Source organism: Eumetopias jubatus, unplaced genomic scaffold (assembly GCF_037043125.1).
Source record: "Eumetopias jubatus isolate StellerSeaLion01/CBP00866 unplaced genomic scaffold, mEumJub1_p1.0 scaffold_5, whole genome shotgun sequence".
In the NCBI taxonomy this organism is placed as follows: Eukaryota; Metazoa; Chordata; class Mammalia; order Carnivora; family Otariidae; genus Eumetopias; species Eumetopias jubatus.
Genome location: NW_028274811.1, coordinates 149,152,961 through 149,179,941, shown reverse-complemented (window position 1 = coordinate 149,179,941; position 26,981 = coordinate 149,152,961). Strand labels below are relative to the sequence as shown.

Sequence of the window (26,981 nt, the reverse complement as noted above, 5' to 3'; positions counted from 1 at the left end):
AGCGGGACCGGCGCGCCAGCGCCTCGCGCGTTGGAGGAGGGGAGGGGTGCGGCTCAGGGTCCCGGCGTCGGCAGTGGGCGCTGGCCTCAGGTAACCGCGCCCCCCGCCCCCTCACCCCCGCCGCCACCGCCCTATAAGTGGTCGCAGGGCCATGGGGCTCCTCAACCCTCTCCCGCCATGGAGCCGGTCGAGAAGCTCCAGCTGGACGCGCTCGCCTACCTGCAGTGCGCCCTGGGCCTCCTGGGCTCCGTGGTGCTCAGGCGGGTGGACTCGGCCTACGGGCGCTACGCGTCGCCGGGCCTCGCCTTTCGGGTGCCCGCGCGGGCCGCCTGGGCGCTGCAGGAGCTGCCCTCGCTGGCCGTGCCGCTGTGCGTGTGCGCCGGCACGGCGGCGGAGCGCCTCCGCCGCGCGCCCAACCGCATCCTCCTGGCCATGTTCCTCGTTCACTACGCGCAACGGTAACGGCCGGCCGCCGGGCGCCCCTGTCCCCCCCCCCCCCAGCACCCTGCCTGCGCCCGCCGCGGCGCCCTCGCCTCGCACCACTGGCTCCCTCTCCAGGGTCCTCTCCTCACCGGTCCCCGTCCCTTCCTTCCTCCCCCCTGCTCGCATGCCTGCTCCTTGCAGCCTCCTTTTCCCTGACCTTCCCAGCTGCACCACTCTGCACACCCTCCCTCGCGCCCTGGCCCTGCTGACCCCTCCCTGGTGTCCTCTCCTGGCGCCTGGCTCCCTCCGTCCATGCCGTTCTCGCCCAGTACCTAGCACCTTCCCCTTCCTCCCCTGGTGCAGACACCTTAGCTTAGCAGAGTCTGGGAAAGTGGGGGGAGGGTTAGAGAGGGCTGGAGAGATAGTGATGGAAGAGTTAAGTGCATAACCTAGCTCCTCGGAGAGGGGAGGAAGCCTGAGGACGTGAAGGCTAGCTCACTCAGCAATGTCATAGGTACAGCAGCTAGAAAATCATTTTCCTTTTCTAATGACTTCAGTACAGTGGGCATGCAACCAGTGACCACCTGAGACCTTTCCCTGTATCAGAACCTGCAAGCTTTTAAAATCTGACTAAAATGTCTGATTAAAAAAAAAAACCGTTATGCAATTTTTCTTTGGCATAAAATTGTGGATTTATCCTTGTATCCCAGAAATGTGTTTTCCAGTGGTGACATCTGCTTTTGAGCTCGGCTGAATACTGAGTTTAGCATTTGGCCATTCAGCCTCTACTCAAAATGTGTATGATGTGCACCTCTGTGATATGGCCACTGAAAATCCATATGACCGATGGAAGAAAGAAAAGCAAGCCAATCTATAAACCAGGATTAATGAAAAAACGTGATCTTGGTTTGTGACCACTGAAGGGCATCCAGAAAGGAGAGAAAATATCATACACGTGAATAACCAAAATCTCAAAAGGTGTCAGAAAGTGCTGGTTAAATTCACCTTGTTATAGCGATCGTTTAAAATCATTGTGTTGTGAGAACTCTCAATGCCTCAAAGTTGATAATCTGAAATGTGGAACTATTAACAGTTTAATGATCTTTATGTTTATAAATTAACCCAGGGCTTGGCGCCTCTGTGGTTTGTGCTTGAGTATCCCAGGAATTTTAGAAGACACATGGGACTGCCTTCACTGGAATGAAACTTGAACTGGGCCATGAGAAGCAAATAACCCAGGACAAGTAGTGAAAGGGTTAGCATGAGGGGCAAAAGTCTACTTGAGCACTGGGGATACTGGAAATACAGAATCAGGGACACCTCGGTGGCTCAGTTAAGTGTCTGACTCTTAGTTTCGGCTCAGGTCATGATCTTAGGTTGTGAGATTGAGCCTTGCATAGGGCTCCCTGCTCAGTGCAGAGTCTGCTTCAGATTCTTTGCCGCTCTCTCTTCCTTCCCCTCTGCTCCTTGTGCTCTTTCTCTCTTTCTAAAATAAAATCTTAGAAAATAAAATGCAGAATCAGCTGTGGTATGCAGGCACTTTAAACAGGCACAAACGTTCAACAAAGGTTTTCCAAGTCCTGTATTCCTGACTCTTTAAGATTATTCCAGTGAGCCTGATATGAGGAATTCTTAATCTCGGGAAACAAACTGAGGGTTGCTGGAGTGGGGGTGGGGTGGGAGGGGTGGGGTGGCTGGGTGATAGACATTGGGGAGGGTATGTGCTATGGTGAGCGCTGTGAATTGTGCAAGACTGTTGAATCACTGATCTGTACTTCTGAAACAAATAATGCAACATATGTTAAGAAAAAAAGAAAAGGAAGAAGATAGCAGGAGGGGAAGAATGAAGGGGGGGGAATGGGAGGGGGAGACCAACCATGAGAGAGGATGGACTCTGAAAAACAAACTGAGGGTTCTAGAGGGGAGGGGGGTGGGGGGATGGGTTAGCCTGGTGATGGGTATTAAAGAGGGCATGTTCTGTGTAGAGCACTGGGTGTTATGCACAAACAATGAATCATGGAACACTACATCCAAAACTAATGATGTAATGTATGGTGATTAACATAACAATAAAAACATTTAAGAAAAGGTTATTCCAGTGAGCAAAATTACTGTCACGCTGCTAGGGTTTTGTTGTTGTTTTTTGTAATGTGTTCAAGCCTTACTGCAATCTGAATGTCAGTAGAGTTGTCATGTCCACGTACATGTCTCCATAAATGTGCTAGAACCTGTGTCTCTCTGGTATCTCTAGTGGCCAAAAGTGAGCTCTGGAGTCAGACTGCTAGGTGTCATCCCAGCCACATACGAGGGACCTGGGCTAAGTTACTAAGCTGCTGTGCTGCACGTTTCCCCGTCCGTGGAATGGGCGCAGTGATGGCGCCATCCCATGGGTTTAGCATGCATTTAAATGAAAACAACTCCAGGGAGTCCTGGGTGGCTCAGTTGGTTAACCGTCTGCTTTTGGCTCAGGTCATGATCCCAGAGTCCCGGGTTAGAGTCCTGCCTCAGCCTCCTTTCTCAGCAGGGAGCCTGCTTCTCCCTCTGCTGTTCTCCCTGCTTTGTGCGTGCTCCCTCTCTCTCTTTCTCTGACAAATAAATAAATAAAATCTAAAAAAAAAAAAAAGACAACTCCATAAAATGCTTGCACAGTGCTGGCAAATCCAAATGCTCAATAGGCAATTAATAAGACCATTCCATATTGTCATGCAGATGGCACAGCCACGCATGTACCCTGCGTGTTGTTCACGCACACTGCTGCCAGTCTCAAGTGCCAGTGAGAACCTTCTGAAGACGGGGCATTGGAACTGTGTAAAGGGAACAATTTGCAGAGTTTTGAAAGCCTGAGCTGAGCCTTCTAACTTAAAACACTGTTTCATTGTAGCCCGCCGGGCCACAGTCACCTGTGGAGTGCCAGAACTTGACCCTTCATTTCAGGGAGGCCACTGAGACACAGAATTCAGGTGTTTTACCCAAGTTTTTTGGACAAGGGGCGGTTGGGACTGAACCCCTGATTCCAAGAGCAGTGGCTTTAGAAACGTACTCCAGGGGATTTGCTAGGTCAGGTGTAGCTTTTCAACCTGCTGGGCTATTCTGTTTCAAGTTGTACATGTGACAGCACATATTGCCTGTGCGGTTTGGGGACATCTACGTTTTCCAAATAGAAAAGATAAACATTTTCCATTCTACCCAAATAGCTAATTTATTAAACAGTCACTGAGCATTTGTAAGGGAACAGAAGATCAAACAGCATGTAGCACTTGCTGTAAACCATCCAGCCAACCCAGTGAACATTTGTGCAGCCCTACCATTTATCGAGGGTCCTGCAGATGACACAGGACTGAGGGAGATGGGGGACTACGTTAGTACGAGCCTGAGTTGGGCTGATGGCAGGACAGACTCACACCAGGGGGCATGCTAGGGAGATGCTGACGCGGTGCCTTACAGAGCCAGGACATGCCTGCAGGGGCTCTTTGCTGAGCTCCGAGGTTACCTGGGAGTGAGGCAGGGCCCTGCCCTGGGGGAGTTCTAGCTGCCTGAAGTAGTGGTGAGGACCAGTGTCGGGGGCGGGGGGGGGGGGGGGTGTCCCATAGTCAATGGGAAGGTGGTGTTTGCTTACAGAGGAGGGACAAGCTGTGTGTCTTTATGTGTTCGTTCTGCACACATTTCAGAAGATCGATTTACATACCTGGTCCTGTACTCATTACTGGGGATATAGAGACAAGACACTCACAGTGCGCCTGGGTGGCACAGTCAGTTAAGCATCCAACTTCTGGTTTCAGCTCAGGTCGTGATGCTCAGGGTTGTGGTGTTGAGCCCTGCATCAGGCTCTGCGCTCAGCTCGCAGTCCCCTTGAGTTTCTCTCTCACCCTCTGCGCCTCCCCGCTGCGTTCTCTCTCTCTCTCTCTGAAGTAAATAAATAAAAAATAAAAAAAGGATACTCCCTTAAGGAGTGCAGGAATGCAAGACAGAAAAATCTATGGGATCTTTTTGGAAGAAGAGTCGGAGAAAGAAGGGAAGGCCGTCCTGGACAGGAAGAGGGGGTAGCTATAGGAAAGAATATCCCAGAGCCCTAGGCGGCTCCCCCTTGGGTGGCGAAGGACATTTGTAGGAACGTTTGTAAGCCATGACAAACAACATAGTCTTCCCACAGCCCTTGATGGTTATAGTGTTTGCCTGAATCCTGTATGCCCTGAGGTGTCTCATGCTGACCACAGGGCTTCTGAGTTCTGGAGGGCTCGGCGGGTGTCTTCTCACACCATCCTTGGTTTTGCTGCGCGTGGAGCAGCGTCTGCTGCCCCGCAGACGAGTGCACGCTAGCTGTGGGCAGTGGCTTCCTGTGGTCCCCAGCATCAGTGCGGAGCAGCTCTGCATGTGTCACAGGCCCTCCTGATAGGCCCCTAAACTGCAGTCGGACCTCCTGTTCTGCTGCTTCCTCTCCTGCCAAGCAGGTTTTTTTCAGTAGTCACTGAGCTCAGGCTGCCTTTGCTCATGAATTTTCTCTTGCCACTCGGTGAGTTAGCGAATGAGACGAAGTCCCACTTGAGCACATGGCGCCAATTACCACCGAGGCCCCAGGAACCACCTTTACTGTGAAGCAGAGGGAGAGTGCTGAATGCAGACTTTCACATGCCCGCAAGGCCTCCTCTTCCTAACACCCTCCCCAAGGTCGGTGCTCAGCCAGTTCCCTGAGCTTGCAGGATCTCGATTCTGTTGTTACCCCTGATGGTGATCCTCAAAGAGTCATACCTGCCTGGATTCATCTTTTCTCCTGGTGGCCCTGCGGGGAAGAACCTGGCCCCAGCCTCACTTTTAAATGTGCCATATGGCACGTTTAATATTAAAACACACCAGGGAACTGGAGAAGCTGAAGGATACACTGAACCCTTGGCCCTTGCCTTGTGGATTCAAATAATTTGGAAAAAAAAAAAAAACACTTTTATTCAAAAGTATAGAATGACAGGTAGTGAAATATTCATTGCATTTGTAACCTTGCCTTAAAAGCCCACAGAGCTTATCTAAGTGTGTGGCTTTATAGGAATCTGCCTTTTGTTGCAAAAGAGCATTTCAGAAGGGAGAAGTAACAGGAACTGATCTGTAGATTTCAAAGATGTCAAATTGTTGAGAAAAAGTAATATAGTTATTAAAATTATAACAACCACTTTCAGTTTTAAACATTTAAAAATGATTAAATCTACTGTTAGATTTGCTGGCAAATCACCAAATTGGATGTTTCATTGTACCTGGGACACAATGTCCAATTGCTTTTATTTTGAGAGTCAAATCATTTGTTGAATGAATACATAGTTTCTCATTGCAAAATAACTGGATGTGATTATTCCAGTTTATTGGGAGAACATGTGGGAAGGGGACATAGCCTTGGAACTGCCACTTTGAGTCTCTACCACCAGGCTCCTCTGAGCCTCCAGGTCCTGATTTGTTACATAGGTTAATAGTAACAGTTGTGAAGTGTAAAAAAAAAAAAAAAAAAAAAACCATTTTGTGTAGGATTAGGAATTACTAGACACTTTGTGTCAGGAACTGTGAGAAACACTTCCACTCTCCCCAAGCTTGTAAACTCACCCACGCAGGAGACAGCATGCTGCCTGGCCATCGAAGGTCCACAGAGATTCAGGTTCTGAAAGCTCTCAGTTCAACCCCTCATCAAACGTGTCCCGCTGTCCTGCTTGCCTCACAACCACAGAGATGTGCAAGTTTCCATGGGTAATAACAACTTGATGAAAAAGTAAGTACTGTTTCTTTACATGGAACAGAAGGGGGAAAATGGGATATTGTAACATGATAGAAAACAAAGTGTCAGATTCAATCCCACACTCCATCTGATGAGGTAGAAAACAGAATCTCTTTGTAGCTCTTTGTACCTCCCTGGGACCCGACAGTTTTATGTCCTTTAGCTCATTATTGGAACAGAGCATAGATTTATATAACACATTACCTAAATAAGGTACTTTTAAGTGCAAGCTCTTCACGGTTTATCTTACAGATGATTTCCACGTTAAGGGATTTTCAACTTCCGACTTCATATGTTTTCTCAAAGAGGGGTAATGCCCGTTTCCCACAGTTCCTATGTGGAAGGGTGCTTGTTAGTGCAGATGAGACACTACTTGAGAAAGGCTTTTGAACTGAGATGTCCTGGGCCCCCGATCACCGGGTCAGGGCAAGTGCTGTGTGGGTCCAGCGGCCATGTCTACCTTCCTCACGGAGCCTGGCATCATGTCTTGAAGTAGATCCTTCACCGTGATAAGCAGCCTGGGGTCCACTGCAATCCTTGGGTTGCCCTTGTCCCGCTAGCGTCGAGATGAAGGCTCAGATAAAAGTCATGCCCAGAAGGCCCCCTGCCCCATTTTGGTTCCTAATTGACCCAATTCAAAGGAAACCCTTTCCAACAACTGTTGCATGGACTTCCAAGGAAAAGAAGTAAAGCCAAAGGGCATAACCTAAAAGGAGAAAGACAATCCCAAAGATAGCAAGAGGGAGCAGAGTGCTCCCCTCTGGAAGGTGCGTTGCATCCGGCCATCTAGCTTGCTGAAGACCCCAGAGCCAGGAGTGCTTGGTTCATATTGGTGCACTCAGCCTGTGGGGTAGGGGAGGCTGGGTGAGGAGATGTTAGCTCCCCCTTCAAGGTCTGAAGGCATAAGTGACATTGCCTGAGCCAGCTTGTTCTCCCGACCTCTGATTTTATGGCCAGGCCTATGGACGTCAGGGGCGTTGCTGTCCCTTCAAGGGTAGAGATAAGAGAGGAACAGAAGAGATCTGCATCAACCTTTCTGAAGCCCTGTTTCCAGTCCTTGCCATGCTTCTGACGTTCATATGAGACCAGAGAGAAGTGAATCTTGTCCCAGGTCCTCTGGGCATGTCTTTTCCAGGCTCCCCCAGGGCACACCCTGGAGCAGATCACTGTGACTCTCTGTCCTGTTGCATAACTGAGGACCCAGATGCACAGACCCCATCTCGCAGACCAGGTGGACCCCAAACCAAAGAGGCTGCCTGCAATCTAGGTACTGGGGCCTTGAGCAAGAGCATTCACTAAGAAAGTCACAATGAGGTTTCCAGAGTGTAACCTCTGTTTTCATCTAGGTCAAGGGTCAAAACTTTTTGGAAAGGACCGTAGTGCTTTTTTTAAGCTTTGTGGACCAAGGGACAAAATTAGGGTTGTTGTGAAAGAGATATTTCACAAAGATTTCTATTGAGAAAATTCTAAATCTAATACCTTAATTTCTCTAACAGGTATAACAAGAAGAGTAGAATTCTTTATTTGGTGGGGACAACATTCACTTAATTGGGCTTCAGAGTTAGCATTCCCCATGATCAACATCCATGGCAAGTGTTCACCCCTTAATGCTGATTGATGGGCAATGAGATTTTCTCTTTTTCTAAAAGTTTTTATAAGATTTCATTTATTTGAGAGAGAGAACACAAGTGGGGGGGAGAGAAGGGCAGAGGGAGGAGGAGAAGCAGACTCTCCCGCTGAGCAGGGAGCCTGATGTGGGACTAATTCCATGTGACCTGAGCTGAAGGCAGAGGCTCAACCGCCTGAGCCACCCAGGAACCTCGAGATTTTCTCTTTGAAAATGTCTTTTCACATACATTGGTACTGCCAAATTTTGATTTCAGTCCACAAGTTTCTGATTGTAATTTACCATGTCAATTGCTTGGAATACATTTATGGAATTCTATTCCATTCTTCTCTTGATATTTGTCCTTTAGTATGTCACTACAATGTAGATGAATGTCTTCTGGTTGGCAGGTGGCAGTTCCTTAATTACAGTTAAATAGGTTTTGAAATGTTCAAAAACCACTGGTGGAACTCCATCTGGAGCTTAGAAATCATATCCATTGCAAATTTATGTGAGAATCCACCTCTTGCGGTACAGACGTTTGCAGCGGGCCTGCATCCCAGACGCCAGCTCACTGTCCCAACTCTGCTAAAGAGTGAACCATGCTTCCACAATGCAGAGAGAAATGGCTGAGATCCCCTGTTCTTTTTGAGGTCCTTCTCGACACTGGTTTCCAGGCAAACAACTAACCTCACTGATGACATCATAGCCAGATGCATGTTTCCATCCAACCAGTGCTTTGCCCTAACCCCATATGATGTCTGCTTCAGGGGAGCTGGCCTGAGCAAGATGAGAACCTTGAAGGCTGCCTTTGATGGCAAGAATGTCCTTCGCAGGACCTGAGGGAGCATGTTACAAGAGAATGCCTTGAGGACACATAGCCAGTGTCATGCTATCAGGCTGTTACTACTGCTGCTAAGAATCTGTTCTGTTTTCGCCCTGGAGTGGATGGTCGGAATAGAAACAAATAATGAGCCTTTATGTTTTTCCCATTTTAAGATATAACTTACATAGGATGAAATTCACTCATTTTAAGTCTGTGGCTTGGTCAGTTTTGATGATTGCATACAGCACGTATCATCAGCACAATAAGATGCAGAGCAGTTGCATCCCCTGATATGTCCCTGGGCCTCTGTGCAGCTAACTAGTCCCCTCCCCCAACTCTAGTTGCGCCTTTTCTAGAACTTCACAAGTCACTTCAATGTCTTTCATTCACAGAGGACTATTTGAGTTGTCGATTTCTTCTGGGGTCAGTTTTGGTCACCCGTGTCATCGAAGGAGTCTGTGTTGTCCAGATGCTCACATTTATTGGCATGAAGTTGCAGACGGTTGTTCCTTACTATCCCCTTAAGGTCCCTAGGCTATGTAGTGACAGCCCTCTCTCAGCATATTACATACTGATTTTACAGAGGAAGTTCAGAGTACAATATTGTGTCCTCTTTTCTTCATAAGGTCTACTTTCTTGTCCGTCTATTTTATCTCCCTAAACTTTCACTAGTGTGGTGGAATAGAAAAATGTGACCCTTGAGCTGCCTGGATTTGTACCAAAGCTTAGCCACTCACTAGCTCTGTGACCGTGAGTTGATGGGCATACCCACTCTGAGTCCATCTCGTGCTCTGTCCTGCGTGTGTCATGGTGTTTCCTGTGTGGGTGTCTCCAGGTACCACGAGTGGGGTGGAGAATGCTCAGCCAATGCAGCCACCGTGCTGATGGATAGCGTGATGGTGTCCCCCACGTCGTGTTGCTCAGACGAGAGTGAGGGAGGATAATGCAAATGTTGACAGCCTCTTGAAGCCTTTAGTTTTCTCTCCATATGTCTGTCTCATGTTCAATATAATTAGAACCCTGAGTTTGTGCACTATGGTGAACCTTATTGAAACATGGTTAATTCTTTAGAAATTCTGCTTTGAACAGAGTATATCAGTCTGAGCATTACTGAGAATGACTTCTGGACAAGGAAGCAAGATTAAAAACCCAAGACTTGAAATAGAATTGCAGAAATGAGATTTCTTATCATTGGTCTGTGTTTTATTTAAATGTGTTTCTGTTTCATGTTTCCTAAGGTCCTTGATTTTCCCATTTCTGATCCGAGGAGGAAAGCCCATGCCCTTGTATACATTTGTATTGGCATTCATGTTCTGTATCTATAATGGCTACTTGCAAAGCAGATACTTGAGCCAGTATGCTGTGTATGCCGACGACTGGGTCACGGATCCCCGATTTCTAGTAGGTAAGAGTCCCCCCAGGGATGCACTCCGTTGTTCTCATCAGAACTTGGGTTTTCATGCTCCCGCCGTTCCTGGTTAGAAAACCCACGCTCCTCGAGGGAGAGAGGGGGTCTGTGCTGGTCCATGACCTAGTGGTAGGGAGGCTGAATGCGGAGGGAGAGGCGGGCGGCGCCAGCAGCAGCAGATGATGCAGGTGCCCAGCACCACGGCCAACTTGGCACAGAAAGCATAAATACCTGTTCCTAAAGCGGACCTAAAAATAGCAACAGGTTCCAGCAGAGTGAGCAGCAGATGAAGATTGAGGAACTCTGTCACTAACTGGCCGTGTAATCTAAGACCATCATTAAGCCTCCCACAGTTCCTTCTGGAATATGAGAAAAAGTCCGACGGGTCACCTTCCAACAAGGCAGTCAGAGTTTGCTGATTATGCTAACTTGAATAAGCTTTTAGGTGTGTGAAGTTTCTGATTTTTTTTTTTTTAAATCTTTTATCATTTTTGAGTTCTACTTGAAGCCTTGTAAGTTCTGGGTAAAAATGAAAATATAACATCAGCGGTCAAAAATACATGCAAGAGTGTTAAAAAATACATCACCTTGAGGCTCTTGTTGATGAGGAAGTTTTCTTCTAAGTTTCGGAGAGTCCCACAGCTCTTGGCGTTAGTGCCCTGACGTGGCCTCCCGTTTCACCGGGCATCGCTCTGTGTGCGAGTGCGTGACCGTGGGAGCCTAGCGCTGGAGGAGTACTCTGCTGTTGATGAGGCATGTTCACGTTTCTCGGTCATCTGTGTCCGTGTATTAAAATTCTATTCCCAGGGCCATGTCCTCACGTGTCATACCAGGGTGCCGTGGCAGCAGGGTATGTGCACCCCCGGCCACCAGGTGGGGGAAGGGTGAGAGGGTCCCCAAGGGCCTCGGCAGCTCCGCCAAGCCCTCCACCAGATGCCAGACCCAAGTGATTTTATTGGTGCAGTGCCCCCAAATACCTTCTTGACTTACCCGCTTTTTGACTACCTGATTTTCTTTCACCCCAGCCAGCAGGAGGAGAAAGCAGGCTGCGGGGGCCCTGCAGAGAAGGCCTCATTCTCTGCCAGGAGCCCCACATGAGCCTTCTGCCACCCCAAGTTCCTGAGAGGACAGAAATTAGGGACCTTTCACAGGAGCAAGGGAGACCGATGCCTAAACACCTGGCCCAAGGTCTGCACTGAGGAAATAGCAGAACCGCAGTGCTGGTGCCCCAAGAGCAGGCTGCCAGGGGCAAGGGGAAGGGGGTTGTTAACTCCAGGATGTAGGCTTTGCATGTTCGTTTGAGTTCCCCCCACAAATCATTTCTATGATGAATTGTTTGGATATGTTTGACGAACAACAGCAAAGAGTCCTTTGTGAATTTAATGTGAAAGTGAATTTAAATGTGATTAGAAGTAGGTCTGCTGATAGACCACTTCACTTGCACATGTCTTTGAAGCTGGTCTAACATTAAAGACACCACTAAATTGTATACCAACCTCTCAACTTCTCTACAAGTGAGCAGGAGGAATCAAAAATGAAAAAAAAAATGCCAACAGGGAAACAAACTAGGTTACTTTTCTGTTATGCTTATTACATAGAGTTTATAGTTTTTGTACGGAAATAAATATGAAATAACATGAATAATTAATTGCATTTATGCTACTTGCCATGAAGAGCTAAGCAAGTAGTAATAATAATATCCTAAAAAAAAGTTTTCCAGAGCAGCAGAAGTGGTTAATCTAAAAGATTTTAAGATCCCCCAAAACAGGATTAAATAATTAGCTGAGATGAACACAAATACTAGTTTTCTTACCAATCGGGACAATAAAGGGAGCTTGTCTCCTAGAAGAGAAATAAGGAAAAAATGGCATTTTGAGAACGTGATTCTTTCTGGAACCTCACATTGGGGCCAAATCACCTAGAGGCGACATACCGCAATGCACAAAAAGGTCTCAAATCAACTATACATTTATGGATCTAATAAGTGACTTATAAAATACTACAAGCTTTGGCAGGAACTATCTAGAAAGAAAACTGCCTACCGTGGTGAAATCAGAAGGAAGAAGGCTTGAAACCCTTGCTGCGGGCCAGAATGCATCATCCCCTGTCCCTGTAGTAGCTGGAAGAGGAGTCCATGCCGCTGGGGGGCCGAGGAGAGAGGAATGATAGAGTTACTCCACTTGGACGTTTCCTTGATCCTGAATCGAGTGCCACCCATCAGCACTGTCAGACTTTCCCAGTTTTCTAATACTACAGGATGATCAAATTAACTCTTTTTATCAAATCAAGGTATTCCTTTTATAAAACACTGGGTATTTTCCGTCTTCTTTTTGGAATTAATTTGCATGATACTAATAAGACTCCCTTTAGGTGATGACAAACCTCCGAAGACTTTTAGGAACGGGAGAGAGAACATGTGGGATGCCACAGGATGTGTAGGGGGAGACGTGTAGCCAGCGGCTGGGGATTCTCTCCAGAGCTGAGGCAAAGGAGCAGACCCAGGAGCGCAACTGGCCATGAGCAGGAAGGGACTCGCAGGCGAAGCTGTGGATGGGTGTGAGCCTGTGCAAATGAGGCTCTAATGAAAGAAGAGAGGAGCACCAGGGCCGAGCTACCAGGAGCCACAGCTGCAGGGGCCCCTGCGCGGCTAGCCAGGCTTTTGTGTGCCCTGGGGAGGGCCCGGCCACCCGCACCCAGTTTTCCTGAGGGGCCGACCCACAGATGGTGGTGCCGCCCACTTTCGCAGACCTGAGTGCAGCACTTATCTTTCTAAGTGAAGCATGGTATTTATTATGATTTTCACTATCAACTGTGGCTAACATGGCTTGCTCATAATGATAATAGGACGGATTACAGTCATACCGCTCATTCAGGCTTGGGTTTGGGAATTTCCTGGTTTATTGACCATAATACTCTTCTGTATTGGCTTTTCTGCAGGTTTCTGCTTGTGGTTAATAGGCATGCTGATAAACATCCATTCAGACCATATCCTGAGGAATCTCCGGAAACCAGGGGAGACTGGATATAAGATACCAAGGGGTACGTACTGAAAACGGGAGACTTGATCCCAGATTGCTCTGCAGGATGCCTTGCTGTTTCAGTTTTGTCGGATCCAATAACTAACCATTACCGATCGCAATCACTATGATTATTGTTTTCTTAGAATGATAGAAGAGCCCATTTTGGTTCACTGAGTGGTTATTAAGCAAAAAGGAAACCAGTTGTATCTCTTTGGAAGGAGAATATGAGGAAGAATTTATGGTTTACCGGGGGTGCGCAATACCTCATTTCTGGTAATAGCAGGAGTGGACAACTGAAAATAGTTAAAAATGTTGGGTAAATGTTTTTTGTTTTTGTTTTTAAATCTTTTAAAGTGCATCCATGTGGTGTCAAGAAAGGAAGTCATAATCATCAGAGGGCAAAACCTGGGTAAATGCTTGAGTCTAGGACCCAACTCGTGGGAGTCCATAACCACTAGCTGTTCTCAGGCAGCTTTGTAGCCCAAATGTGCGCCAACTGTGGACACTCCGAAAACCTCAAGCCATGAGTTAGGATCCATGTGGTCCTAGGGAAGGGGTGCCTTCACACATCCGGCCTGCACAAAGCCAGATCCCCAAAGAGACCTGTCTTTAACTCAGGCCTCGGAGAGCCCGGCAGACCACAAATGACGGGAAAAACCCTACACATCTCAGGTCGTTTAAACTATGACCCTAAGGTGGTCCTTGGAGCATGCCACTCTGCTCTCCAGCTTCCGAGCCTTTGCTGCCCAGAGTGCCCAGAGCGCCCAGAGTGTCCCAGCCCCAACCACTGCGGCCCCAAACCTCACCTGCCAGCAGGGCCCCTTCCCAGCCACCGGCCACGACCAGACCTCCCTGCACCCCCAGCCTGACTTCTGGGCCCCTCTCTCCTGCTCTGCAGCACTCCCCACCATGTGCTGGGCTCCGTGCTTTCCACGTGGGCTACGCTGGGGATTAGTGTTCTGGAAGCGGCGGGTGGTCTTATCCACGGTGCACTCCCAGTGCCTAGAGCAGGGCCTGGCCTGTCCTGTGCACTTGAGGGATCTGTGAAAATGGATGACTGAATGAATGAATCTGCCCTTGAAAATTCTTATTTTTTCTATTTTGGGTCCAGGCCTCTGCATAGGTCTGTCTGATCAAACTAGTTCCTTAATTGTTATTCTGTGGTCTCGGTCCTTACTTCGTTTTCATCCATGTGATTCATTGACTAGTCAAGTGACATTTTAAAGTACATGAAACCTGTCGCATTTTATATTCAGATGAACAGTGTAGGTATTGATCTAGATATGTGGTTACTACCAGAAATCGTGATGTGAGATGGTAGAACTAGTAATGTTGGGTGTGTTTCATTGATTACCATTCCGGAGCAGCCGTGTCCCCCGGGCTGAATTCATGCCAAGTGTCCACAGCTGTCTGTTCGGTCAGGGTCTTACTGGGCACCGTTGTGTAGGAAGCGCCCCCCTTGCCTGTGTTTCCTTACAGGAGGCTTGTTCGAATACGTGACGGCAGCCAACTACTTCGGGGAGGTGGTTGAGTGGTGCGGCTACAGCCTGGCCGGCTGGTCCCTCCAAGGCGGGGCCTTCGCCCTCTTCACCTTCTGCATCTTATTCACCCGGGCCCAGCAGCATCACCAGTAAGTTTGCAAACACTTTCAGCATGTTGAATTTGTGCTCTGGCCTTCTTATAACAATTGGCAGGTTTGATGCTCGAAATGTTCACATTCGTTTGAATTGCCGAATCCCAGGGTGTACCTGGCATTAGCTAACCAAGTCCAAAACCCTGCAGACGTCCAGAAAACCTGCTCTAGGGAATCAGGTACACGTCAGCATCATCACTGGCTGCACCCAACTCTGAGCCCCTTTGAATGTTTGCTGCTGGAGCTGATGGTCAAGTGAAAGGTCAGGCAGGGGCCTTGGGGACTGGCCAGGAGCATGCAGTCTGCAGTGTGGAAGGCTGAGCACCTGTAACCGGGCCCAGAGGAAGCCCCCTTGGCCCTCACGCAGCTCCTGCACGTGAGCGCCCTGCACCCCTGCAGACCCGCGGTCGCGGTCGGGCTCCTGGGCTCTGCGCGCCCTTGAAATCACATTGTTTTCCAAGGTCCGGGGCCACAGCCTTTATCACATCCCCCAAACGGCCTGTGATCTCTGGGACCCATATAAACTCATAAAAACCGATCCAAGGCTTCAAAGCTGAAGTGAACCTAGGGAGTGCCCTCGCAATCTGACCCATGAAGGGACTGAAGCTCAGGGGACAAAGTCCAGGCTTCTCAGAAGGGAGAGGACTCGGCCGTCCCCCGAGACCACAGCGATGATGGAAATAGGGCACAGGCGGTTCACGCCGGCTTGTGCCCCCGAGCTAGAAAGGGCACCGCCCCCCTTCCCTGGCTTCATTCCCCTCGAACACATTTCATGAAGATCTCTGGTTCTGCTGACACTCTAGGAGGCATGTGCAGACACAGAGTTTCCTCTGACTCCAGGCCGTCTGCCATCTCTCGGGAATGGGGCAGAGAGAAGCCCCCAGAAGAACAGACTGATGTCATGGCGTAGTGGAACGCATACAGACTTTTCAGAGTCAGAATTCCTAGGGTTCTTTCCAGGTTCACCATGTATTTAAAGATGCAGAGGTTTATTACCAGAGCTACTGAAGAGAATGGGCAGAGTGGAAGGTCTCTTCAGCTAATATTTGTAGACATTAGGCCAAAAGCCTGAGATTATTGAGATCAGAGGAGAAGCATCCTCCAGCCCTCTGTGTTCTGAGGTGCCCCACTACGCTCCAGACAGTGGGGGATCTGAGAGCCAGGACCTGTCCCTACGCCAGAGCTGCGGAGGAGGAGAGAGGTAGGAAAAGCTCACACCAGGGAAGCCTCGGGAAAGTGGTTACCGCGTCAAAGGGACAGAAAACGAAACAATTTGCTACGATGGGCTGAACTGTGTCCTCCCCCCACGCCCCCCAAAATATGTTGCAGTCCTAACTGACCCCGCGAATGTGACCTTATTTGGCAGTAGGGGTCATCACAGATGTAGTTAGTTAAGGTGAGGTCACGCTGGGGTAAGCGGGCCCCTGACCCAGCAGTCCCGGTGCCTTTATTAGGAGGGAGATTGCAGACGCGCACACAGGGACGGGAAGGCCACACGAAGACACCCACGAGGACGGCCGTGGGAAGCATGGACGCAGAGCACGTGGGGACGCTGCCGCACACTCCCGAGGCTGCTGGAAGCTGAGAGAGGCAGAGAAGGCCCCTCCCTGAGAGCCTGGGAAGCAGCACGGTCAGACCTCTGGCTCCAGAACTGGGAGAGAATAAATTCCTGCTGTTTGAAGCCCCCTGCACGTGGTCCTTTGTTGCAGAGGCCCCAGGAAACCAAGACACCCGCCTTTGAGCCATCCAAACCCCACTGGGCCGTAAGGAAAGAGAAAGACAAGGTGTGTGAGTTCTGGAGCCCTCCGTTTCCTCCTTCCAGATGACACCACACCGGCGTGTCCCCAGAGCTCATGCTGTTGCAGAATGCCTCTTCCCGGGTGTGAACAAAGCATTTCGGAGAAAAATAACAGTGATAGCAGTACCTGAATCTTGGCCCAGCCTGACCGGCCCGTGTTCCTGACCCCTCTGCCCCCCTCCCCCGTTCCTCCCCTCCTCCCTTCCTCCCCCTCTCCCCGTCTTCTTCCTCTGTCCATCCTCCCCTCTCTCCCCCTCCCCAGGTCCCCCCATCCCCCGAGACCACCTTCTCATCCCTGGCACCGCCTCTGGAGGAACATGCTCTTCTTGTACATTAGGTGCACTAGAGAGTAGAAAGCAAATATTGGCTGGTTTCTAATAATGGAAAAAATGAGATGATACTGATATTTTAAGAAATTGGATCAGAGGAAGATTGAACAAGAGCATGCCAAGTCAGTGGTAATGACGTTTTCTCAAATGAAAATGGGAAAATCTCCCTCAACATTTGAGTAGGAAATATTCAAATTTCTAATAGGAAATATTCAAATTCTATCATTTGACTAGGAAATAGAAATAAATAACTTCATTCTCCAAATGAAAGTCTCTGTTAATAAAAACCAAAGGTATTCTTTGCAGAAAGTTCACGAGTTGAAAGGATTCTTTTTCATTCATTTGCTATTTATACTGATGTCAGTGCAAAACCAATTTTAATTGCTGAAAAATGAATGAATTCAGTTTAGTGGAAGTATGCTCAGAAATGTTGGATATACAAGCTGAGGACAAAATAAAAGCTATCCTTTTTTTTTTTTTTTTTAAATACTCCAGCGAACCCAGCTAATTAAACTAAAAGAAAACAATCCATGGGACTATTCCTAGCCCTGTATTTTATTATGATGTTCTCAAAGCAATATTTTATTACACTGAGTTTATTTCTATAATTGGACGTGAAATATTTAAATTCATAGAGAATTATACTGATAATTAAGCTCTAGGTGGGAACATTGGGTCAGCTGTGCCCAGTCGCTAACAGATGCTGTGGTTTTAGGGCAAAATGGGAATTGGGAAAGAGGAATGGGAAGGAGGAATGTTTTCGGACTGTTCTCTTCCCTGCCAGCGCGTGGCTTCCCCGGGGGGCGCAGGGCGGCGCGTGGCTTCCCCGGGGGGCGCAGGGCGGCGCGGGGCTTCCCCGGGGGGGCGCAGGGCGGCGCGTGGCTTCCCCGGGGGGCGCAGGGCGGCTCGTGGCTTCCCCGGGGGGGCGCAGGGCGGCGCGTGGCTTCCCCGGGGGGCGCAGGACCGCGCGTGGCTTCCCGGGGGGGCGCAGGGCGGCTCGTGGCTTCCCCGGGGGGGCGCAGGACCGCGCGTGGCTTCCCGGGGGGGCGCAGGGCGGCGCGTGGCTTCCCCGGGGGGCGCAGGGCGGCTCGTGGCTTCCCCGGGGGGCGCAGGACCGCGCGTGGCTTCCCCGGGGTTGCAGGACAGCGTGTGGAAGCGCCCACGGCCATCTGATGGGCTGCAGTTCCAATCTGTCCGCCGACCATGGTGTGAAACGTGCCAGAAACCAGCAGATTTTGCCGACTCCCTGTCAGGTTGCTGCTGTCACGCATTTCCGCCATATGAGCTCATAGTCACTTCCCATCATGATGTTTCGTCTGTTTATCTGTTGTGCTGACAGAAACTCCTTGTTTTCTGGCTATTTCTCCATCTTGCCAGGTTATTTTAAGTGTTCACTCCATCCCCTTAGATGCCGCCCTCCCCAACTAGCCACTACCCCAAAACGAGGGGGGGTGCCTCGTTGGTGTCGTGTATAGCAACACCGAAAATGTGTGTTTGTTCCGTGTGCCGGCCCCCCCGCGCCTCCCAGATTTGTCTGAGAGCCCCCTGGCACGCAGCTGGGTGCCCGCTCCACAGACCCCGGAGCCGGAGCCGGAGCCGGAGCCGGAGCCGGAGCTCTGTCCTGGGGTCCGAGGAAAACCATCGGGAGTCACCAGACGAAGACGACGTTGGAGACACTCCTCCTGAGCGAATTACATGGGCTACTTCTTATGAATCATGCTTTAGAATCAAATATATTTAATTATTCCTCGTAGAGACAAAATCAAACTACATCTCTGAAATGCCACAGTTTTTAGTATTACTCCTAAAAATCTCCGTATTCCTGCGCAATGAAAAGTGTTGCCCTTTGCCGGCATCCATTAAACGTTTAAGCGACAAAATCATACCCTTTTCTTACTGTTTCTTTTTTGTCTTATTTCAGGTGGTACCTTGAAAAATTTGAAGATTATCCAAAGTTCAGAAAAATTATAATCCCATTTTTGTTTTAAGTCCATTGTCAATGGACTCATCTTGGACTTGCAGCATTTCATGATTATATAAATGAATTATGTCTCTGCCATTTTCCTGCTACTTCATCTTTTTCAAGATTTGCTGTAGGCATTTTTTCCTATGAATTTGTAAGCTACCTAATAGCAAACTAATCAGACTGGAATGCAGGTTGAACGCCTGGACTGCATACTGGGTCAAGAATCGGGAACTCTGGGTCATTCCAGCTGACCGTTTCTCTGCTTTTGGAGTCTCCTGTTTTGACTACGTACAGCTAAGTGTGCACAAGACCAGAATGACAAGCCATCTCTGGTGGCCTCTGTGGGCTGAAACACACCCCTGCCCCTCACAACCCATTCCAGCCATCAGCCCAAGGCCAAAGGCCATGTTCCTCCCTCCCCCGATAAAGGCAGGCCCGCCTCTCTGGTTCCTCTCATCCTGCTGGGTCAGAGGCCAGGGGCGCCCACGGTGTGGTGGTGTTCCCCCACAGCCCCAGGGGAATGCCTGGGCTCTCACTGTGGGTGTTGTGGGGCAGAGACCTTGAGGCACAGCAAGGAGTCCAGCTGAGGCCCGGACAAAAGGCATCTGGCACTTTCTACAGCCTGGCTCCCCAGGTGACTCCACAGCAGGGCAGGGTGCTGGGTGTGCTCCTAAGGGGTAAACCGCTCTGTCTCCCACTGAAAGGACTTAGAGCCCCCAAGGCAGCGGGGAGCCTCCTTATGCTGATTGCCAGAGGCATTGGTAGGCTCTGGTTCAAGATGATTTTTTCTTCCTTCTGGGTAGAACTGGGATGTTGGAAGGTACTTCTTTTTAAAGTACCTTCAATATTGCAAAACAATATCTTGAAACAGAATTCCTTACTCTAGATGCTCTTGAGAGGTCCACGGAGATAAATGGCAGTAGTAAAATTTACTGCCTATTGCCAGATATTTAAAAGCAATCTCCAACTAGAAGGCTGTTCAATCTCTGGGCCACTCCGTGAAGCTCTGATGGACACACGGTGGAGGTCCCCTCCTGGCCTGGGACAGCGCTGCCTGGGTGGCCGCCACCTCCACAGAGTGGGAAACCACAGGAGCAGGGGAAGGAAGGAGCAGACTGTTCACTCTGGCCCACTGACACTGCTCTGTAGGTGGGGGGCGGGGGCCGTCCAGAGCGCCCGGCGGGCCTCCTGCACCCTCTCTTGGCTGGCCTTCCCAACCAGGGTCGGTGTCCCTTACAAGGTTTTACACAGAAGCCGTGTTCTCAGGGTGAGTGGATTTTTAGAGTCTCTTGTGGTTTCAGAATTCACCAAAAACTTGTCCGGTGCAGCTGTGCTTCATTTTAACTGGAAACAGCACATTTTTTTTTAACAGAAATCTTGTTATTGAATGAACATTGTCCCTTTTCCTGGCCATTTTCCAATCACTGGAAAACGTGAAGCATTAAGTATTCTGGATTGCCTCAGGAACACCCAAAATGCCGAGCGCGTCAGGAGAGATTGAGGCCGCCGTGTTCGGCAAGGCGCACTGGGCAGGAGCAGGATGCTGGTCTGAGAGCTGGGAAGCTTCCGCGAATGTTCCTTCTTCATGTGAGCGGCCGGGGCCACCGGACCTTCGCGTTCACTCAGGCTTTGATGCGCCCTTACTGGTTTCGCTGGCCTGCACCAGGTGCACGATTAATAGGAAGAATCCCTGTTCTATCTTGGCTCCCTGCCCTCCCATTTCCTAAAAACTGTAACTTAGTAAACAGTCATCAGTTACTGTGTTAATTACAATGAGGAGATTAATAAAATTACATAAAATCCAGGCATTTTGTCTTCAGTGTGACTCCATTCTATCCACACGTCTTCACTCTACAAGTTCAGACAGCATCTGGAGCCCTGAAACCTGCTTCCCACCAAGGTTAACAATTTCACAGTGTCACATACTCTCGAGTCTCAGCGGAGCCATGCAACAGACACTCTCCGTGTGAATCTCATTCCTGGGTGTTTAATGCTTTGTTCATTGTGGCTGAAAATGCATCCCCAGTACATTTATAACTGGGATAAATCAAAGCTATTGATGTTTGCCATACTGCTGGGAGGATTTTATGAATTCCTACAATTTTCTCTGGTTATTCTCCAGTTCCCTCACTTCGCAGTCATGTCACTTGCAAACATGCCACGTTCTTGTGTGGCGGTATTTGAAGCTGTCACTTGTGTTGTTGTTTGCTTCTTAGAGTAGCAAGTAACGCGAAGACAATCCTGAATAAAAGAGGTGATTGTCAGGATTCGCGTGTGATTTTAACAGGAATGCCTTTCTTTGAGATTACTGTTTGGAGCATTCTTTTATTTTCTTGCACACTTATTGGTCTGTTTTTTACTTTAGCCAATGGGATCATTTCTTTGCTTTAAAAAAAAAAATCTGTGGTATTTCCCTTGAGATTTTCACAGATTCTCTGTACACATCAGAAGTGAGGAGGGTTAGCCCGCGGGTGCGAGGGGGCAGCACCTGAGAACGCGCCCACCTGGACGCTCTGATCTGGGGGATCGTTTTTTTCATCAGATATTCTCAGTTTATCTTGTCTTACTCTAAACTAATTTTTGTTATGGTGATTTCCCCTGTATCTCCTAACTTCATATCTGCTTTTATCTTCACTGTTCTAGTTGAGGGAAGATCTCCTTGTGCGCACAGCTGCCTTGGAGGCGTGCCGCATTCAGCTGCTTTCTCCGCAGGTGTGTTTTCAGCTTTTAAGCCTGTGTGTCTCTCTGCGAAGTGACACTGATGACATTTTCCTAGAATTATGATCCTAAATGGTCTCCAGCTGTACTTCTTAGGTTTGCTTTGATCTCAATATTTCTAGGAAATTAATTTTTATTGGACATGATGCTTTTTTCTTTTCAACGATTTGGGAGATTTCATGGAAAGGCTTTTGTTCTTTTTCACACGTGTGGATATAGTAGAGATTGTTTGCTGTGAAACAGTCTCTCCTTTGCGGATTTTGACTTTTTCTTTTGCAGCCTCGAGGCTTTTATAACAATAACAAGGCCGTTCTTTATAGTTGATGCTATTTGCTCTGTAGCTTGTTAATTCAGGGATATTGATCATATTGTTAAAATTCTCTGCAACCTTATTTTTCTTCTGTGTCAAATTTTCCTTGTACTTCTAAGAGGTTTTGCTTTGTGTTTTGTTTCTTTTTTTAACATAAATTCAATTAGGCAACATACAGTACATCATTAGTTTCACATGCAGTGTTCAATAATTCATCAGTTGCATATAACACCCAGTGCTTTGTGTTTTGATGCTGGCATTCTGCTAAACTTTCTATCTATCCCTGCTAACAATTTAAGGTGATCTTCCTGCTGGAGCTGCTCCCCTGGGATCTGGCTTTCATGAAAGAATTATCATTCTGCTGCTTTTATTGACAAATTCATCCAGCATTTCCTGGCCTTTCCAAGGCTTCAAATGTCATTTGTTTGGTTATCTTTAACAACATGATAAACAGACTTTGCCATTGAATATGTTGGCTCAAATTCTCCCACTAACTGCTATACTAAGATGCTTTTTATCATGTTTTCTGTTTTTATTGTTTGCAACTTCCTTTTTTTTCTTTACATTTTCTATAGTGATTTAGAAAGGTATTTTCTTAAAAAAAAAAGGCAACATTAGGAATGGTTTTTATGTTTTTTAGAAGTACACTTAAAAGTTCCCAATTCAATATGAGGAACTGAACACATGCTTTTACTCCCCGTCCTGATCCTGACCTGCTATATTCACTGCGAGGGAGCTGAAGGGCACAGGGCTGGGCTGATAAGGCGGGGCAGGGGGCTGTGGCGATGGAGAGCCCACGGCGTGCCCTGGGGAAGGAGCAGGTCCTAATGCCACGGCTGACAGAAGGGAGAGGTGAAACGCGCGCCTCGGAATGAAAGCCGACCGGACTTTATACTGAGAGCACGCAATAGTACCCCCTCCATTCTTGCACCCCACAAACAGCAATAAAACCCAGAAGCTATATATATGTATATATATATACACCCATTTCTGGGAAAAACACAGTGGGCGCGGGGTTGGGGAAGGAGCAAGGGAGGGGGGTCCTTTCATAAATAAAAATTAGCTATTTGGGGAGAAGCAGAGTAACTAGCTGTTGACATCCCAGAGAAAAACATTCCCCACATTTTGGTTCTCAGGGATCCACCAGTGTAGTAACTGGTTAGCTTCTGCCTGTGTCCTACGAGAGCCCAGGCAGGTGTGGTCTCCTCAGGTACAGGCCCCCACCCAGCTTTTCTGGAGCCTTTTCAGCAATATTCACTGATGACCAAGGATCACCAGATACTTAGTGAAGTCTACATCATGAATAAAAAGCAAATGCCTCTTCAGAAACATCACTCCAGAAGCAAAAGGGAAATGTTTTAGAAAAAAAATGTAACGTGGGGAGATTGGGCATTAGCAGGTGCGTGGACAGAGGGTCATGGGGCCCAGAATATGACCCAGCAATGTCCAGGAATGGACTGCTGGTATGATTGACAAATTGCTCACCCGATACGAATTCTGCCTCCAAATACATAAAGAACTCCCAAATTCCAACAATAAAAATTTTAAAACAATCTTTTTAACAGGCAAAAGATTTGAACAGACCCTTCACCACAGAATACATACAAGCGGCAATAAGCACATGCAAAGATGCTCACCATCTTTGGTCATGAGGGAAACACCAGTCAAACCACAATGAGACACGGCTACCTATCTCTCAGAATAACTAAAATTGAAGAAAATGACCAACAGAGGCTTGGCAAGGAGGCAGAGGTTCTGAAACTCACACACATTGCTAGTGGGAATGTGCAATGGTGAAAGCATTCTGGCAGTTTCTTGAAAAGTTAAACACGCACTTGCTATATGATACAAATATTTCCCTCCTAGGTAATTACCCAAGACAAGTGAAGGCATATATCTAATCAAAGACTTTTACGCGAATGTACGAAGCGGCTTTATTTGCAACAGCCAAAAACTGGAAACAATCCAGTTGTCCATCAGCAGGTGAATGACTAACCAGCTGGTGGTTATGTCCATACAGTGGAATACTACTGCACCATAACAGAGGAATACACAGCAACAACAAAATGACGGTATCTCAGAATCACCATGCTGACTGAAAGAAGCAGGACAAAAAATAGCGCAGACTGTGTTGTGTAAGGTAAGTATTTGCCTGTGGATGGGAGCGAGGTGGGCAGGGAGGCTTACAGAAGGGCAAGAGGAAACATTTGGGGTTGATGCTCATTATCTTGTTTGTGTGATAGTTTCCCATCTGTATGCATCAAATTATACTGTAAATATATGCAGTTCATTGAATGTCTGTTACACCTCAATGTTTTGAAGACATAAGTTTATTATACCCATACAACAACTGGGTGCAATGAAAACAAAATGATCCAAGAACAGTGAATCTAGGAATTTAGAAAACAAAAATGTGGTAGAGAAGGTAGAGGGTAAAATCAAGTTGATCCTAGACAATATAACAAAAGGCCAAGAACCAAGAGACACAAGATCAATTAAGAGGTCCAACGTCTGACCTGTGGGTGTTACAGAAAAGCATTCTCTGTACTTCTGTGATGGGGATGATTTCGGACACTTTCTCCACGAAGGCTGATCAGAGGTTTGCTTTACGGTGACCTGTGAGACAAAGTGGACTCACTAGAACTGCCAGACCTGGTTACCTTTCTGGTGAAGGAAGGAAGCAAGGGGCAGTGATTCACTGGAGAATAATACAGTGTTTGCAATTTGAGAGGAAACACAAAAGAATATTTACTATCTGTGGAGAGCACATGTGTAGTAAAAGTATGAAAATGTGGACTGGAAACACGTTAAGCCCCTGGCTGTGGCTACCTTTGAAGACAAGGGGGGACCGAGGAGGGAGTTTAGGTGATGTCAGTGTTCTGTGATGGGCATTTCTTCCTGCTGGTTTGAGAAATCTGAAGCAAATATATCAGATCTGTTTTTTCAGATATGACTACCCTGGGCGGTTATGTTATACTTTGCGGTTTTATGTATTGTTTATTTCTTAATTTAAAAAAAAAGAGAGAATGTAGAGAGGGGCTATGGAGCCTAGATTGTGAGGAGAGTGAAGCCAGGATATGTAACTCAGAAGGCAGACATGAGGCAGCAAGGCATGCGGGACCCCGGAGTGCCCCACACGCACCTGTGGCCTGCCCCTGTATTCCTAGGACAGAGAGTCTTCAACGTGTCTCGGTTGTCTTCGTTGTTGTGATTCAGGGCCCACGGCAGCACAAGGAGTTCTTGAACCCCTCTGCAGCCTGGCGGGCGGTGGGGTGGGGGGAGTTTCCCGGGATAAATATACACCCCCTGAGACCCGGGGCCCAGCGGAGAACTTCAGGGGCAGGTCACTCTGTCAGTGCGTCTCCAGAACAGCCTGTGGCCCACTGTGCTCAGGCTTTTCCAGGAGACACGGCGGATCAAAGGCAAAATACAGTTTCGTCCTCAGGAGATCTGTGGGCCGGTGTGGAGACAGATGTATCACGAAAATACAACCTGATGTTTGCATTATGGAAAATTAAAAGGACAGAGTGCCCCCACGTCTGCTCAGAGAGAAGAGAGTATTTCTATATGATTCAGGGAGAAACACTCTGGGCACAAGTCATACCTGTAGGGGCCAGAGGTGTGGGAGAGCAAGGAGGCTCGGCATTTAGTCCCATGTTGGTGAAAATAAAGTGAGAAGGGGGCGTGGTGGGGGGACCAGGGTGAAACAGACAGGTGAGAAGCAGAGCAAGAAGGTGTCCACGCGACAGCTGAAGGACGACAGAAAGACCCCGTCACTCTGGGGTAGCAATGTGGAGAAGTAATGCGGGGGGCGGTGGGGGGCGGCTGCGAGGCAGGCAGTGAATCCAGAGAAGAGGAAATGAGGATCAGAACTAATGAAGTATTGGAGGAGGTGAATATGAACCGCATTTGGGAGTGAGAGTGGAAGGCTGTATTTTTCAACGAGCATAAGATTTGAACAGACACGTCACTAAAGAAGCTATGCCTGCGACAGATAAGCACATGGAAAAATGTTCAACATCTTTAGTCACAAGGGAAATGAAAATTAAAACCGTAACATACACCACGCAGGTGATAGAATGGCTGAAATTAAAAGGCCTGACTGTACTAAGTGCAGGCAAGCACATCCAGCACCAGGAACTGTCATCCTGCTTCGCGGGCGTGGGGAGTGTGTGTGTGGGGGGGGGGGTGGTGGTGAAGCAGTGAGGCCGCTTGGGGAAATCTCCAAATTCCAGCTTCCTTCTTTTTTCTTCTCTCTCTCTCTCTTTTTTTTTTTATTGTCAGATACTTAATGCTAATCAAAGCCCCAGGAATTCATGGTCTTAACAGTTTTACCATCACTTGATCATGAACTGCAAATGCTGTTGGTCTCCAAAGGGTCATCTACCCACACCCAAGAACATAACATTTTCTTAATCTTTTAACTGTGAGTTTCAAAGTTTAGCTGAATTTCTCTCGAAACTTAGGAGGTTTTAGCCATAAACAATCATTGCATTTAAAAAAAATTTTTTGCATATTCTTCGAAGAACATTCAGTGTGAATTTAGTAAGTGCACCATTGCAAATTTTAGGAATTACATTTCTGATATTCATCATCCCTGGACTTATTATTACTGAAAGCTTTGCTTTATTGTCAAAACTCAGAAGTGTTTATCCCATGGACTGAATTACAAGTGTGTTATTGGAGGATTTGGAGACAGTTTATCACACACTAAGTATAGACTGTAATACCGTAAGAAATTCCGGTTCAAGTTGGCAGGCAAAACATAACTCAGGCTTAAGAGTTCTGTATTTAAAAAGAAAGTAAAACTCAATTTGAATAAATAATAATAATTTCAGTAATGAATAAGTATTTTCATTCATAATATAATATTTGATGAATATTATATTTATGAGTAATATTTTTGTGATATATTTGAAAATATATCTGAAATACATTTGAAAATATGGGTATTTTCATTCATAAATTTCATTTATGAAAACATAATAATTTCATTCATAAAATAATGATTTCATTTTCAAAGGCTTGGCCCTGCAAAGAACAGAAGGCACACATGAGAACAATTCCTACACTGTTGTCCCACTTGGCTCTTTCTAGAGATGTCAAGCCATGAAGACATTCAATAATTCATAGCCCAAGAGTTCACAGGCTCCTACATCAGCCAGCTTTGCACAAAGCTCTTTGATGTGAAAAGT

At 47.6% G+C, this 26,981-nt stretch overlaps 1 protein-coding gene across 2 annotated transcripts; it reads left to right on the top strand.

Moving 5' to 3' along the window:
* Window positions 1-119: 119 nt before the first annotated feature.
* On the top strand, window positions 120-20,566 carry SRD5A1 (steroid 5 alpha-reductase 1). Of its 2 annotated transcripts, XM_028122666.1 has the most exons (5): window positions 120-458; window positions 9,843-10,009; window positions 12,950-13,051; window positions 14,512-14,662; window positions 18,714-20,566. In XM_028122666.1, exons 1-5 carry the CDS (start codon window positions 178-180, stop codon window positions 18,778-18,780), a joined length of 768 nt encoding a protein of 255 aa, XP_027978467.1. In that variant the 5' UTR covers window positions 120-177; the 3' UTR covers window positions 18,781-20,566. The 2 variants fall into 2 exon arrangements, with proteins under 2 accessions (XP_027978467.1, XP_087879665.1); XM_088023539.1 differs by lacking the exon at window positions 9,843-10,009.
* Window positions 20,567-26,981: the final 6,415 nt, after the last annotated feature.